Source organism: Ornithorhynchus anatinus, chromosome 5 (genome assembly GCF_004115215.2).
Source record: "Ornithorhynchus anatinus isolate Pmale09 chromosome 5, mOrnAna1.pri.v4, whole genome shotgun sequence".
Classification (NCBI taxonomy): domain Eukaryota; kingdom Metazoa; phylum Chordata; class Mammalia; order Monotremata; family Ornithorhynchidae; genus Ornithorhynchus; species Ornithorhynchus anatinus.
In genome coordinates, this window is record NC_041732.1 from 7,396,744 (window position 1) to 7,414,289 (window position 17,546).

The following is a 17,546-nucleotide window of genomic DNA, read 5'->3' on the forward strand; positions in this document are numbered from 1 at the left end:
GTTCTAAGTGCTGGGGTAGATATAAGGTAATCAGGTTGGACACACATGTAGGGCTCACAGTCTTAATCCCCATTTAACAGATGAGGTAATTGAGGCCCAAAGAAGTGAAGCATCCTGCCCAAGGTCACACAGCAGACGTTTGGCAGAGGCAGGATTAGAACCCATGACCTTCTGACTCCGAGGCCCGTGCTCTACCCATTTTGCAATGCTGCTAATAATCATTCAATATTCATCTTGTCCACACCCCCCACAGGATTCTGTAGGCGTTCAGTCATGTCCGCTCATTCCCAATCGAAGAAGAATAATCTTTTCAGACTAAATTCATATGGACTTTGCTCCGTCCTTTTAATCATTGATTTCAAGGTATCTTAAGCACAAGACTGTGCTACAGACTGTAACCTCATTGTGGGCAGAAATTGTTACTGTTATTGTTGTAATGTCATTTCCCAAGTGCTTAGTACGTTGTTCTGCACACAGTAAGTGCTTAATAAATTGAATGAATGAATAAGAAAATAAGAAGAAAAATAAGAGACGTAGCAGGTAGGTAGGAGCTAGTTTATTTGTATATTCCATCTAAATCATCTTTATGAACACTTTAAAAATCATATGCTTGATTCTTAAGCTATGTAGGTCCGTGAGCTAGGAACTTGTCTACCAACTCTTTTATAGTGGACTCTCCCATGTGCATAGAATAGTCCTCTGCCCACAGGAAGTGCTCAGTAAATATTAAATGATAATACGTCCTCGATAATAACAAAGTGATTGCTCAATTGACTGATTTTTCCAGGTCGAAATGTGACCTGTTCCGGAAGAGATTTCTCGAAGAGGACCCAATATGCAGTTGATTCTGGGCAAGGCTGTTGATGGTGCACTTGCTTTCAGTCAGTCGGCCAATCACATTCATTGAGCGCTTACTGTGTGCAGAGCACTGTACAAGACGCTTGGGAGAGTACAATGTAACATCTCCTCTGCCATTAAAAAAAAAAAAGGCATGAAACGTACCTGCAAAGAAAAGAATTAGGATTGACAAAATGGGTTAACAAAAACATTCATTCATTCAATCGTATCTATTGAGTGCTTACTCTGTGCAAAGCACTCTACTAAGCACGTGGGAGAGTACAACATAACATCAGACACAGTCCCTGCCCACAACGAGCTCACAGTCTACGGGGGAGGCAGACATTAATATAAATAATAATGGCATAATCACGTGATCTTTTGAGTATTCCATGCTTGGGTGAACTTAATTTAGAAAGGGGCATTGAACGTTTTTCCCCCCCAACTTTACCTCAGGGGGGCTGGAGCCCCCATTGTCCTTTCATCTCTAATATCAGTGACATCTGCTTAAAAATGCATATTCGCTGACAGAAAAGATAGCCCTAATTTCCCATTATAAAGGAAATTGACAAACAGTGCTGTTTTGCCAGCTGTTCTGCATGCCTAGTACACTAACATAAAAGCTTTTATTATTAAGTAGTTGTGAAATCCAGCTGGGATATTACCACCTATAATTCCCCATTTCCTATCTTTTCAACTAGGTAAGCCCCAGTTGCTACTATAAACACTCTTCCCCCAAAAGTGCATTGCTGTTTTTTTGGAATTCCTTCCCACTTGAATCATGCTTCCATGGTGAACAGTTATGAGTTGCTCAATTGCAATTAAGAAGTGTAATTAAGGCTAGTTTATGAACCCTGTTGTTCCTTCAAAAAAAAAAAAACCTATTGAGAAATATCGGGGATTTCTTTTAAAGAGTACGTGTTCAGAAGAGGTGTGTATTTTTTCTCATTTCATTTTCATTTTTCCCTCTTCTGGGATATCATTGGTGGACACAGCCCAACTGGTAGAAGTGGAATATGAATGGTCATTTTCAACGATTTGCAGTAAACTCTAAACCAAATGATCACAGATTGTATTTTCCCTTTGTTAAATTGTTGAGTTCCCTGCCACTTGCCAAAAAGCCTGCTCATGAATATGTTAGTGCTACGTGTTTGCAGTTATTATTTAAAAAGACTTTTCTATTTTGAAAAGCACAACAGTGGTGTTTATCCCAGGGACGCGGCGGAGGAATAGTAGTACCAGGGTACAGCAGCTCTTGCTGAACACATTAAAGTTATTCTCTCTTTTTTTCTAAAAAAATGGTATTCTTTAAGCACTTACTGTGTGCCAGGCACTCTGTTAAGTGCTGGGGTAGATACAAGCTAATCAGGATGGACACAGCCCATGCCCTACATGGGGGGGGTTCACAATCTTAATCCTCATTTTACCGATAAGGTAAGTGAGGCCCAGAGAAGTGAAGCGACTTGCCCAAGGTCACACAGCAGACAAGTGGCAGAGCTAGGATTGGAACTCAGGTCCTTCTGACGCCCTGGCCCGTGCTCTATCCACTAGGCACGCTGCTTCTCTTGCTGATGCTTGAAATATCGACATGTGGAACCTCACTCATTTCGCTACACGTGAACTTAGCTGAAACCCTAATGCCTGCGTGCAGAGGGTAGAGAAATCAAATTATCTACAATGGCATTGCATGAATTAAGAAAATCTGAACTAATTATTTTATCTCAAGTTATTTTTTTCCTCCATCAAAGCCCAGCAAAAAAGGTTATTAAAAGCATTTTATTATTTTAAGACTGATAATATCCTAGAGACATAATTTAGAGGGTATTGTTCTGTGTTTGCATACCCCTCCTTTCCAGTGACCAGTAAATTTTATGGGGTGAAATAATACGTGAATGTTGGAGATATGTAGAACCCCCTCAGTGTGGGCCGGAAATGGGTCTGTTAAATTATTGTTTTGTACCCTCCCAAGAGCTTAATACAGAGTCTGCACACAGGAAACACTCAATAAATAGCTGTGATTGATTGCTTGATTTGAAAGCAGAGCACTCTTCTAAATACAACCAAGTTAATTTCTATTTCCCATATTTACTATAGTCCCTGAAGGCTGGAAAATGTTCTCTAGGGTTGATCTCTCTCCTGCCTCCAGAGTTACTTCTCCTAAACCATACCAAACAGATGAGAAGCAATATGGTCTAATAATAATGATAATCATTGTGATATTTGTTAAGTGCTTACTATATACCAGGCGACTGTACTAAGCCATGGGGTGGGTACAAGCAAATCGGGTTGGACACGGCCCCTGTCCCACCTGGGGCTCACAGTCTCAACCCCCATTTTATAGATGATGTAATCGAGGCCCAGAGAAGTGAAGTGACTTGCCCAAAGTCACACAACAGACGCGTGGCAGAGTCGGGATTAGAACCCATGACCTTCTGAGTCCCAGGCCCGTGCTCTAGCCACTACGCCATGCTGCAGTGGCTAGAGCATGGATCTGGGAGTCAGAAGGGCTGGATTCGAATCCCGGTTCCACTACTTGTCTGCTGCGTGACCTTGGCCTCAGTTACCTCATCTGTAAAAAGGGGATTAAGAATGTGAACCTTATGTGGGACAGGTACTGTTCCAACCTTTATCTACCTCAGTGCTTAGAATAATAATAATGTTGGTGTTTGTTAAGCGCTTACTATGTGCAGAGCACTGTTCTAAGCTCTGGGGTAGAGACAGGGTAATCGGGTTGTCCCACGTGAGGCTCACAGTTAATCCCCATTTTACAGATGAGGGAACTGAGGCCCAGAGAAGTGAAGTGACTTGCCCACAGTCCCACAGCTGACAAGTGGCAGAGCCGGAGTTCGAACCCATGACCTCTGACTCCCAAGCCCGGGCTCTTTCCACTGAGCCACACTGCTTAGAAGAGTGCTTGGTACATAGGAGGCCTTTAGCAAGTACAATTATCATTATTATTATTAATTCATCGGCGTCCTTGTACCTATTCCCAGTACATAGTACTCTTTTTTTCCCCAGCGTAAGCACTCGACTCCCCTCTCAGGGTTGCACCTGGAGAGTTTCCAGTCCTCTACCAGTCTCGGCTTCGGGAGGGAGGTCAAGCAGAGACCTGCCAATTCCATCCCTAGCTTGGCCAGTGGCTGGCGCGTGGCAGGCGGTCTGCTCCAAGTCAAAACTCACCCATGCCGGGCAGCAGCGGCACGGGAGAGAGTCGAGGGCGGACACTCAAGTTGACTGCACGGAAGGCAGCAATTGGTAAACCATTTCTGGATTTTTACCAAGGAAACTCTGCGGATCCACCACCAGAACGTTTGCAGATGGAACGCGGGGCGTTCTGGGAGAGATGCGTCCACGGTGTCGCTATGGGTTGGAAACGACTCGACGGCATAAGACAAACACTTGACTAGTGTCAGAGATAGTCCCAGTGTTATTTGGGAATTGAGAGTGGGGCGACTGGCCATGATGTCACCTGTAGGCCCCATCCGGTCTGGGACAGGGAATGTGTCTACCAATTCTGTTATTTCCCACTCTCCCAAGAGCTTAGCACAGTGCTCTGCGCACGGTAAATGCTCAATAAATACGATCGATTGGTTGACCGATTGATTACGCCTCTAACGCTGGGGTCCTTTCCAATGCGTCAGTGTCCCTTTTCCCAGCACGTGGTACTCCCCTTTACCCAAAGTAAGCGCTTGACTAATGTCAGAGATGGTCCATGGGTTATTCGGGAATTGGGATTAGGTTGGCTGGTGGTGATGCAATGGTCTGTTCCCTGTCTACAAGGAGCTGACCTCTTAATGAGGGAGGCAGACATGAAATATGTACCAATGAAATAATCGAGTGACTGCACTTTTCCAAATTGCAGCTGACTTTGATTGAGCTACTGAGGTGGGCATCAAGAGTAACCGGCCCCGGCGGTACCCTGCAATCACGTCTGTGAAGTTTCAGGACAAACGCGTGCCTCCTTTAGTGTGGCCTAGTGGCTAGAGCCCGGGCCTGGGAGTCAGAAGGACCTGGGTTCTACTCCCCGCTCCACCACCTGACTGCTTTGGGACCTTGGGCAAGTCACTTCACTTCCCTGTACCTCAGGTACTCCACCTGTAAAATGGGGATTAAAAGTGGGAGCCCCATGGGGGACTGTGTCCAACTTGATTAACTTGTATTTATCCCAGGGCTTGGCACATAGTTTATCAAATACCATAATTATTATTATTGAAGGGACGCAGGGAGTGGCTTCATCTCCCTCTTCTGAAGTTTAGACAGTAGAACCAGACTCAGTGAGCTTGATTCTCTCATATCTTCAAGAGGAGGAATGCCTGTCGGCGTAAGAGTGTGCCCGTCCCGATTATCATGCATCTACCCCAGCGCTTAGTACAAGCGGAGAAGCGGCGTGAGTAGAGCACGGACCTGGGAGTGGAGAGGACCTGGGTTCTAATCCCGGCTCCGCCACGTCTACAGGTTGATGATGATGATGGCATTTGATAAGCACTAACTATGTGCAAAGCACTGTTCTAAGCACTGGGAAGGATACAAGGTAATCAGGTTGTCCCACGTGGGGCTCACAGTCTTAATCTCCATCTTCCAGATGGGGTAACTGAGGCCCAGAGAAGTGAAATGACTTGCCCAAAGTCACACAGCTGACAAGTGTCTGAGCCGGGATTTGAACCCGTCACCTCTGACTCCCCAGCCCGGGCTCTTTCCACTGAGCCACACTGCTTCTCTAGTCACTTCACTTAGAACAGTGCCCAGCTCTTCGAACTGTGCTTGACACGTAGTAAGCTCTTGACAAATACTATCGTTATTATTATTCTCTGTGCCTCAGTTACCTCTCTGTAAAATGGGGATTAAGATTATGCGCCCTGCGTGGGACGCTGAGCTGCTTCCAACTTGATTAGCTTGCATCTACCCCAGTTCTTGATACAGCGCCTGGCGCATAGTAAGAGTTTAACAGGTACCATAAAGAAATGCTTGGCACATAGGAAGTGCTTAACAAATACCACAATTATTATTAAATTGCCGTCGGGAAAGCTGCAAATAACCCCGAAATCACAGTTAGCGGTGCCTCCTCGTTTATGACAAACGTGCTTTTTCTAAATTTAAACACTCTCCAAAATATAGGAGAGCTGAGCTCATTGTAAATTAAGCAAGCGGCCCCCTCAACTTTCTTTGTCAAGCATTTCAATTTTGATTACTCTGTGCTGGATCTACTGCTCAGACATTTATCATTTTATAGTCTGCCTGTGTCTGGGGAGCTGGTTTTGTAAGCTGCCTAGAGTTTTTAATTCGGAAGTTCTTCAGAAAGAAACCTTAGCATCCTACACTAAAACCCTAGTTTAATAGCACAGGCTATTTCCTCCTTATATAGCTATGTGGTATAGTAATAAAATAAATACCACAAAATCACTGATGAGATGAAAATTGAACTCTCTGCTTCTGTGCAGCCATGTAGGTAAAACAGTAATTGGCTCTGATAATAACTTTTGTTCTTACAAACCGGAGTCTAAATGAGAGTCACATTTGATATATCTGCTTGTAATTACTATCAAAAGGAGAAAGTATAAAGTTCTGATTGTTCAGTGGCTTATGATAGCTGAAATAAATTGCTATGTCCACTGATCAGTTTAAGAATTAAAAAAAAAAATCCCTATCACTTGTCTTAATGGGTCCGTTCCAAAGCATGTCTTACTACTCGATAGAAGGATTTTGGTTTTGTTTTTGTCTTTTCCGTTTTGTTTATCTACTACTGTCATTCTAACAGTGTCTCATTATTGGGCCTTATTTTCTTAATGCCTTATATGGACCATGACCAACAGCTAATGGGATTTTGTAAGGACTAAAGTGTTTCCGTACATCCAGAGAAGATGACGTCTCTAGGTTTCGGGTCACTCTTGTAGGGAAGTTTAGAAAAATCATCTGCTAGGGTGGTAGTCTATTTTAATCAGAGTGACCTAATCAGAGCAAACTATTGTTTGGAACAAACCATGTATGCTTTTTTAAAGGATTGTAAAAGACAAGGACTAACTATTATTGTTTTCCCCACAATCTAACATTTTTGTTCTCTGAACTCCGTTGTGGTAGCAAAAATAATTGCATCGATCAGGAGAAGACTAATAATAATTTCCTTTAAAAAGACCGTCAAGGAATACCAGCAACAAAGTGATTTTACATTTCATTCTATTCTGTTGGATTTTCTTCCTCGTGGACTTTTCGTTATAAAAATAGCCAGGCTCGAAGCTGCGCACGTTTCAAAATGAGCATAAACAACTGTATTTTAACCCCACTTTAGATAATGATTATTTATTTGATCACTTACTTACCACCCAAGTCCTGTAGCCACACTGAGTCAATGAAGCATGCCCAGCTAAGGAAGCTGTCACGGCCCATCGAGCCAATGATCCCTGAATTAAAAAGTTTCTAACAAAGCTGAGACATGATAGATGAAGCTATTACCGTCAGTGGTATCCAGAATCCACACTTTCAAAGCACCCTAATTACAGTCACCATTTCCAGTCAATATAAAATATATTAGCAATTTCCCATTCCTCGATAGTGTGGAAATTATTTTAAATGTGTAATTAAGAAGGAGAAAGGCTACCCTTTAGGTATTAATTTCAATAAAAGAGGAAACAGCTTTCATGCAAATACGGCGAGATAATGTTGTGGGATCTCACTGGCCCACAGAAGCCAAGGCACTCGGAATTAAGTCTGGTCGTGATTTTGCCAGGACCCTCACAATACAACCGTTGTGCCCTCGGGATACAAACTAGACTTGCCCTGCCTGCAGACCTTAGCTCAAATAAGTCGTCTCTACACGGGAAAAGTCAAGGGGAAGTTGAGGCAACTGGGTACTGTCTTTTTTGGAGAGATCATCCAAATTGGTCCCATCATCCAAATTGCTACTCTGCCCAAATTCTCCAGATCATTCGGTCTTCTGGTTCACTTTGCCTGTGGAAGAGACCGGGACATTATCCGGAACTAAGCTCCCTTAGGTTTTTTTGCGGGGGGGTTGTTGTTCTAAATTGCATAAGGCATAATGCCTTGTGCTTTAATTTTAACCCTGGATGCTTCCTCCCCCTAAAAATTACTTATTTTAATGGTTTTGTCTATGGAATGAGCGTTTCTCACGTGTCTGTCGGTTTGATTTATAATGAGAGCACCTCGTTTCTGACTACCTCTAGCCATTCCAAAATTTTCAGAGAAACGGCCAGGTCCTCTGGGGCAATTGACCAAACTGGGATTACCTGGAATTGTCCCAAGAGAAAACGGGCAATTTTGACAGACCAAGGGAGCCCTCTACCTGCCTATTTGTAGTATAGGTTTCATTGGCAGACTCCTTGACCTGGAAAACTGCAAAGAAATTCAAATTGCATTTCTATTCCGCATCAGATGTGTTTCTTATATTGTTCTTGAGGATATGACTGGTGCATATCTGTGTGTGTGTGTGTGTGTGTGTGTGTGAGAGAGAGAGAAAGAGAGAGAGAGAGTTTACAAAGAAGGGGGAGGGCTTATCAAAGGGTTCTTTTAGAAGGAAAGAGAATATACTAATTAGTATTTTAAATAAAAGATCAAACCAACCTCTATTTCCTCCAAGTGGAACATCAAAACATATATTTTTACAGGACTTATGCCACTCTGAGGATGCGTAAAAATGTCTATAAGCATATCGATTCCCGCAGAAAATCCATTTGGAAAATGGACCTACGATTTGAAAGTTTCATTCTTTCTTTGTTTCAGCCAAAGGTAACAATGAATGTAAAAATGTTTCAAGACCCCGAAAGCATCAAACACAGAACTTCTCCAAATCAGAACTCCGGAATCAGTTTGCCTCTTATAAGTAGGAGGAAAACAGCATTTGTGAGTAATGAGTTCTTTTAATGATCTTTCATTAATATTTACTTTAAACAACTAAGGAGTAAAATGCTAACAGAGAAAACTAATGCACATTCTTTTCTAACAAGATTTTCCTTCTCCTTCTGTGAACAAATTCAGTTCCAGATTCAATAAGGAAAGAGATTTTATTTTGCAAGTTTGGGGGGTTGGGGGAGTTTGACTACTAGAAACATTCCAGCAAAAATGTAACATGTCTTGGCAGATCATTCAACTTTCTAGGCAATTTTATTTACCATTTTAATAAAACACAGTACAGTAAATCAACCTAGCCAAGTCCTGTGGTATTAGAGATGATAAAACAGTTTAACAATGAACAGCCACCTCTCAGACAAAGAGAACGAACAGTGACTCTTAAATGTCTTATTTCAGCGATGACGGGGTTTGGACTAGAGCAGTGAAAAGAAAAAGAAAAAAAAATTCACAAGCCGGGACCTGGTGATGTGACTATTTGCACTCTACAAAGAATCCTCTTTCTTATTTCCCATAATCCTGATCCGAGTGGATAGTGGTCTTCCATGTTGCTAATAACATAATAATAATTCTCCGATTTCCAACCTGTATTTAGAGAGGGGAAAATAATCAAGTGATGGCAGCTGGGATTTGGCACGCAGGAATCCCAGATTCCTTTTCTGATTGCCATGGATTTACTGTTAGACCTAAAGCAAGTCTCTGGACCTTCTCTGCAGAGTTGCTCACTCTGTTGCAAGAACATTGTCTTTAGAAAGAATCGTGAGATCTATAGAGTGATCGTACAGATCGTATGTTGAAAGCGTCGCCTGTTACTGTTGGGAGCTAGAATGCTATTTTAAATGGTGACATTTCTAGTCCAATTCATTTATCGATGTAGCGAGTAAAGTAATTGGTGTATTTGAAAAATATCTCAAAAAGAAAAAAAAAGAAAATGCCATCCCTTTAAATATTATCTTTCTTGTTTCCCTCATCAATACCGGCGACAGTAGTGAAACCGGCACTTATTCTTTTGGTCTTATTTAACTCTTGTTATTCATTTAACCAGTAGTTGGAAAGAATTGTTTTTACTAAGGCCCAGAAAATTGTCTCTTACACTAATCTTGGAGATTTGTGGTACACCCATGCTTGCGTTTTTCCATCACAGAACTCTAAGATGTATTTTCATCCATTTTAGATCATTATCTTGATGGATAGCTCTTTAACAAATTCTAGTAGCAAAGCAAATTGTTTCAGAAATTTAACTCATAGTGCCCAGAAGAAAGTCAGAAAGTTCGGAATTTTTTTTTCCTCGGGTACGTTTTAATTGTATTTACAATGCGACTCTGCAAAGGATTTGAAAGTTTGTAGACTTTTGACCCCTCCGCTTGTGGCCCTTCATAGAAAAATCCTCGATCCTCTCACCTGAAGGACAGGATTCAAGAGAAGGTTGCTGTTCATTTGGTTTCAAACCCAGAGGCGGTGCAGTGGGATAGCTGACCCTGCTGACTGCAAAATCCAAAAAAACTAACCCAAAGCATCGATACAACTCAATTCAAATTTTTTCGCTGGGCGAAAAACTGTAACTCGGCTATGAGAGTCTAGATGAAGAGACTGTTGCGGGGCGAGGAAAGTGATCTGCATCCAGAACAGTGAGTCATATTCAACTGATCTATTTGTTGCAGTTTCCAAAATGAATGATTGGCTTAAATATAGTGGAAGTGTCCTTTGCTTGAGCACTTTTCAGGGTCTTTCGGCAGAGGTTATTTGGAGTGGGGTTTATTTGCACCAGTACTTATTTAAAATAATAAACTAAGAAAGTATAGTGACATTTAAATATTAAACATTCCCTGATTCACATAGACGATCCTTTCATTTACATTTTCCATAAAATCGATGCCGTATATCCTATGTTAGTAACCGACATAATGGCATGATGTAAAGCATATTTTTCTTCTTTTATTTGCGCTCCAAATGAATTAAGAAAAAGCCAGTGCCGGAAAGAGAAACCCTCAAATTTTCGGGGATTTGGTTTTAAACAACATAAACATCTGAGAATGACACAGTTGTGAGTTACGACTTTTAAAAATGCTTTTTGAAAACAGTTGCCCTGACTGAGGCAATTTGTCTAGCCCTGTGATTTATAGTTAATTAGAAGGGAAAAAAATCACGAACAATAGCTTTTTAGAGCAACTCTACAATCGTCACACAGAACAGTATTATTCGGAAGCAGAGAACCTTCGGGTTCAAAGCTTTGAGTAAACTTGCGCTACTCGATCGAACCTATAAGGGGCCAGGGCCATTTCTGACCGAGGAAATTGGTAAGCCACATCTCGTCCATACTTCCATCTTAATAAACTCGTCTCTTGTGAATTTTTGACATAAAATGCCCCTAGCCTTTAGTTTGTGACATTTTTGACAGTGATTTTTGAGCAACTGGAAGCTCCTTAGGGAATCAAAATGTAGTAATCACGCAGTCAGCGTCTACTCATTTTGCCCTCTTAACATCAGAATTTGCTATCCGTGGACTCGGAGATTATAAAGAAAGAAATCATTTTCTAAATATTAAAGTGGAAATGGCAGTTTCAAATGAGTTGGGATTTGGCTATTTTAGAAAAACAAAACGAAACAAAAAGCGCCGCTAAACTGGTCCTCTTTTTTTATGAGGTGCCAGGGAAAGACGCTAGGATATATGTGCTCGATGGCATGGGGTGGGGGAAATTCCAGAATCTTTTATTTTATTTAGCCACTCTACCCCTGCTTCGGTGAGCCTTTCAAGTGTACGTGACACATTTAAAAGATCTGTTGTGAAAATTCGACTTGGATTTGTAATTTTTTTTTAATTGAAAGGAAGAGGCCTGATAGATGTTTCTCCACTTGAATTTTAAAAGAAAGAATGTACACGCTGAACAAACTGCGAACCACACCGTCGTTTTGAATTGCTACACAAATAACTCGGATTCTAACGTTATGACCTAGAAAATGATCCTAAAAGCATTTTTCTCTTTGGCAAGATGTTGAGTTACTGTAAAATTATACCAGTCTTTTGGTACCACTTTGCACCTAAATAAATATATAATGTAATGTAAACTTAGAATCTTTTATTTATTCATGAGGGTGAATTTAATACTATTATGATTCCTAGTTTTTATGAGTCATATCTTATGCATTGTTTTTCACTAACTTAGTTGGGTGGCAGCTACAGAACACAAATCATAGCTTCATTCTTTACTGTTTCGCTCGGAGTGTACATACTAATCCCTCACTCCATCACGGAAAGCGCATTCATTTCTGAAATGATAAAGTAATGGAAAGTGAGGCAATTGTGTTAATTTCAAATGATTAGAAGACCCACCAGAAGCAAGATGGCGGGGGCAGCGGGGGAGGAAGCAGGGGAGATGATTTCAAAACATGATTGTGTTTTAAGCCCATGCATATGGCCACAATTACAGTCACAACATAATTTGGCAACGGTAGCAGAATTAGATTTAAACAAATTGATGTTACACTGCAGTAATTCAGAATGAGCTTGTTGCATTTATAAACCATAACGAGAAGCACAGTGAATTAATAAGCCCTTCTTGTCACTAAAAATAAAAAAGGGAATAATTGCTGAGATGGAGCTAACTTAACAGATGACTACAGTCAGCATCCTTCCAGCCTAGATCCGGGAACGTGAAGGTCACCCCCATCTCAGATGACAAAGAGGGAACATTTTGTTGGTAAACAAATTAATCTTTTGAAAGGTCACCATTTGTTTTAAGTTTTTATCCAGTTCCCGTCATCTGGAATCCGAGATCGACTGTCATTCTGCTAGGCAGGGGTGCGGCGGAACCAGGCAACGCTGCTTCTGTACATATCAGCATTCCTTGACAAAACCCCGAGCCTGATTGTGATGCTATGGGCTGCTGGTTTTCAGCTGTCTCTGGACAAGAACGGAGGCCCACCCCTGAATTCCAATAAGATGGGCCCCGCGTATTCTGCCTGGTTGCGAGCTGGCCCCTTGCCCATAAGTAAAATGTATCGTAGTCCAAGCCAGCAATTATCTCCCTCACTTCCTTCTGTGCTGCTTCTGTTCCCCGTTTCAGAAAACAGATGTGGTATTCACCCAAGTTCTGCGATCTGTTCCGTCCCACACCGGCCAGGACTGAATTGGGACAGAGGTAGAACTGGGGGGAGCCAGGAGCGACCAGTCAACCGCAGTGTCTTCGAGAAAAGGAGAAAAGGGTGGTTTGGTTCTTTTCTTTCTTTTAGGAAAGTGTAGATTCAGCAACTTGGGAACCACCCCCAACCCCACCCGCTTTCCCAGGATTGTGTGGTAAATTAAATTAGGTGAACAAAAGAAAAAGGCCCTAAGAGCCATTCCGACCCCTTCCATCCGTTCCGCGAAGCATCGTTTTTCCCCAGGGGTCTCCACGGCCCGTGGATCGTAACCACTTTTCTAATTTTGTTGTCGTGAAGCGCAGGCCGGCCCCCTTAGTACGGCATCGGCCGTGGTCCCCGAAATAGGCATCACCCTGCAGGAGGCACCTACGTGTTTTCCGAGGCGTGGGGACAGATGGCGGCTCTCGGGAGACGCGTCTTCCTGTTGTCTCCCTCAGAAACCTAACAGCCTGCTGGGGTCAGCGCGATCCAAGCATTGAGACATTAACTTTGTCCAGCTCGTGGTGCCCAAAGTGATGCAGCTAAATCCATGAACGGAGGTCCTTCCTTGAGTGATAAGGGGGACGGGCATCCGTCATTGTGCCTCGTGGTTTAGGGCGAGCCCTTGACCGTTGGAAGACTCTGGGAGCAAAAGGGGAGCTCCCTCATTCATCTTTATCATCATCATCAGTGCTGTTTGAGTGCAGAGCACTGTACTGAGCACTTGGGAGAGCACAGTAGAGCAGAGTTGGTAGACACGTTCCCTGCCCACAAGGAGCTCAGTGCAGTTAACTCAGTGGGTTCTTGTTATGCTGCTACTAATACTTGGGCCATAGGGAAGCAGTTTGGCCTAGTGGAAAGACGCCGAGCCTGGAATTCACACGACCTGGGTTCTAATCCTGGCTCTGCCACTTGCCTGCTGTGACACCTTGGGCAAGCCACTTAAACTTCTCTGTGCCTCAGTTTCCTCATTTGTAGAATGAGGATTCCATGCCTGTCCTCCCTGCTGCTTAGACTGAGAGCCCTCGGGTGGGATAGGGACTGTGTCCAATGGGATTAATGTATATCTACCCCAGTGCTTAGAATGATGCTTGACCCATAGAAGCTCTTAACAAATACCATCCTTACTATATGGATGTGTAGTCATCCCCAGGACTTACCGATTTTCAGTTGTTCAGTCAATGATTTATTCAACTATTTAATTCCTGGCACGCTGCTCTCTACCTGTTACCTCCCCATTCTTTCTCGTTAGTTCGACTCTTTGTAAAAAAAAATTTATGCCTGCCTGTCTTTCCCCTTCGATTGTCAGGTCCTCCAGGGCAGGGACCAATTGTTTGGCTCCTGGAGTGCTCTTCTAGGAGCTCAGGGTAGTGCTCTTCACATAGTAGGGCCTAATACCTCTCACTTTCGATTTTTTTTTACCGCTCCACTGATTTACAGCATATAGAGAGGCAGGCAGACCGGTTGACCGTGGGATTTTATTCTCACCCAATTGAAGGCCTTAGAATAGAGTATTTTCCCCCGTCCCCGTCACAAATTCCCAACATCAGTACCCAAAGTATAGCAAGAGCCAGAAGGACCTAGGCTGTCATCCTGGCTCTGTTACTTGTCTGCCGTGTGGCCTTGGACAAGTCACTTCATTTTCTGTGCCTCAGTTCGCTCATCTGTGAAATGGGGATTAAGACTGTGATCTCCATTTGGGACAGGGACTGTGTCCCACTCGATCAGCTTGTATCTACCCTGGCACTTAGTGCAGTGCCTGGTGCTTAACAAATACAGGCGTGGCTCAGTGGAAAGAGCACGGGCTTTGGAGTCAGAGGTCATGGGTTCAAATCCCGGCTCGGCCACTTGTCAGCTGTGTGACTTTGGGCAAGTCACAACTTCTCGGTGCCTCAGTTACCTTCTCTGTAAAATGGGGATTAAGACTGTGAGCCCCACGTGGGACAACCTGATTCCCCTGTGTCTACCCCAGCGCTTAGAACAGTGCTCGGCACATAGAAAGCGCTTAACAAATACCAACATTAAATTAAATACCATAAAAAAATTAAAAAGCAATGTGTTTGCTAAATACAAGATTGTCGCCAAGTCAGTATTTCCTCTGGCTGAAAAACTGTCTTCCCTAGTTCCTGGCGGCAGTCAGAAGTATTCACATGCAAGTAATCTATATTGCGTGGACCTTTTCAAATTGTTTATTTAATTTTTCATAAAGTATATTTTTCAGTCTAGATGAGTAAAGTGCATCCTGTTGTCCAAGTGTTGCTCCTGAAAAGATGGAGCTATAATTCTAAAGTGAAAATTCATGCCACATTATGAAATGATTCGTTTAAAAGGAAGCAAAGAAAAACTGCTATTTAGAGTTGCACAGCTTTATCCACAGGAGAAATGTGCCTTAAAAAGACTAATAGAATTGTTTTTTTTTTCTCATCTCCCAGGATAATTATCTGCTCAGAGGTTCTTGAGGTGAAAAAATACTTTTGCTATACACCCCAGTCACAGTGAATGGAAAAAGGAAAAAAAAAAACCCCTTAACTTGCTCTTCCCCTCAAGGACTCTTTCCTGGCGTTGGAAAACAGGATTCTACGACTGTTGTAGTCTCTTTGAAATGATCCCTTTCCAGTCAGGAGGTATTGAGCCTTTGCAGAAGATTTTTTACTTTTAAAGAAAACCCAGCTCAAAATGTTGGAAATTTACAGCACTGGTTGACACTGCCTAGAGCAAAGTTAACATTCAGTTGAAAAGCTGGCTTGAAGAGTCAGCGGGACCATTTTGTAGAACTCACACGATGGGGTAAGCGGTAGAAAAGTGCCTACTACATTTTCACATGGAAGCCAAGTTTAATCAAAAATCAGACAAGGATGTCGTCTGGGCACTTGGATTTGCACCCTTCATTCACCCCTCTTTCGGCCCCACGACACTTAGGTATCACATCCGTAATTTATTCACGTATTCATTCATTCAATTATATTTATTGAGCACTTACTGTGTGCAAAGCGCCGCGCTGAGAACTTGGGAGAATACAGTACAACAATAAACAGATGCATGCCCTGCCCCCAACGAACTCACATTATTGTCTTTCTTCCCCTCAAAACCATAAGCTCGTGGGCAGGGAACACGCCTACCAACTCTGCACACAGGAAGGGCTTGATAAACGGGATCAATTAATTGATCCCACTGTCAGGAGGCTCATCTTTTAATTCAAACATATTTGCTATTATACAGTTGGTGTGTTCTTGAAGAACCTTGAGTTATGGGAAAATCTCATTCGAGTAACGTTGACTCAATGGCCATTTATGAGTAAGGGAGTTAGATGGTTTGAAGAGACCATTTGACAGACATTTTCGATATGATATGTTTTATTTTATGTATCATATTATTATTATTGTTATATTAACTGCTTACTGTGAGTCACAGAGAAGTAAAGTGTCTTGCCCAAGGTCACACAGCAGGCAACTAACTCCAAACTAACCAAACTCTCTTCCTCTCTTCAAGCCCTACTGAGAGCTCACCTCCTCCAAGAGGCCTTCCCAGACTCAGCTCCCCCCTTTTCCCTCTGTTCCCCCTCCACCTTCTGCTCTTCCCCCTTCCCCCTTCACCTCCCCTCAGCTAAGCCCCCTTTCCCTCTGCTCCCCCTCTCCACCCCACCCTCTGCTCCTCCCCCTCCCCTCCTCCCTTCCCCTCAGCACTGTGCTCATTTGGATATATTATTTATTACCCTATTTATTTTGTTAATGAGGTGTACATCCCCTTGATTCTATCAATCGTGATAACGTCGTCTTGTTTTTGTTTCGTTCCGTTTTGCTCTGCCGTCTGTCTCCTCCGATTAGACTGTGAGCCCATCACTGGGCAGGGATTGTCTCTATCTGTTGCCCAATTGTACATTCCAAGCATTTAGTCCTGTGCTCTGCACATAGTAAGCGCTCAATAAATACTATTGAATGAATGAATGAACTGGCAGAGCGAGGATTAGAACCCAGGGCTTCTACTCTGATCGGGGCACAGTGAGTTAGCTGGCACTAGGAAAATGGAGTGTGCATGCCGGATTTGTAGTAGGAGATTAGTGAGGTGAGGTAGGATGGGGAGGATTAATCGAATGCTTTAAAGCCGATGATAAGGAGGCGGGATCCCAAGAAGTAGAAAGAGGGAATTTACCACCATCGGTGTCTCTTGTCTCGTCTTACGCTGTCCGGCTGTCTCCGATCCATAGCGACTCCATGGACATATCTCTCCCAGGACGCCCCACCTCCATCTACATTCGTTCTGGTAGTGTCTCCATTGAGTTTTTTTGGTAAAAGTCTGGAAGTGATTTCCCATCACCTTCTTCTGGGCGGTAAGCTTGTATCTCCACCCTCAACTCTCTCCTTTGCTGCTGCTGCTGCCAGGCGCAGGTGAGTTTTGACTTGTAGCAGATTGCCTTCTACTCACCGGCCACTGCCCGAACTAGGAATGGAATCAGTAGGCCTCTGCTTGACTCTGTCTCCCAAAGCCGAGACCGGTAGAGTCCTGGAAACTCTCCTCAGAGGGGAAATGTGTCTCAGTAGGCCATTAAGTGACCTATATTTTGCTTTTGCATCGCCTATTCAGGAGCCAATCTTAATTCTGTGATATAGGACTCAGCAGATTAGACTCCCGGACCCTTAGACCTTTAGATCTTAAAAGAAGCAGCGTGGCACAGTGGAAAGAGAAAAGCACGGGCTTGGGAGTCAGAGGTCGTGGGCTCTAATCCAGACTCCGCC

The 17,546-nt window shown here is 43.0% G+C and overlaps 1 protein-coding gene across 5 annotated transcripts in view; it reads left to right on the forward strand.

Moving 5' to 3' along the window:
- Positions 1-17,546, forward strand: part of IQCH (IQ motif containing H) — a 169,081-nt gene that overhangs the window by 18,038 nt on the left and 133,497 nt on the right. For all 5 annotated transcript variants that reach the window (XM_029065755.2, XM_029065754.2, XM_029065756.2 and 2 more), the window contains one exon: positions 8,569-8,688. In XM_029065755.2, the coding sequence (XP_028921588.1) occupies positions 8,569-8,688 (120 nt within the window). The remainder of the gene's footprint in view (positions 1-8,568; positions 8,689-17,546) is intronic.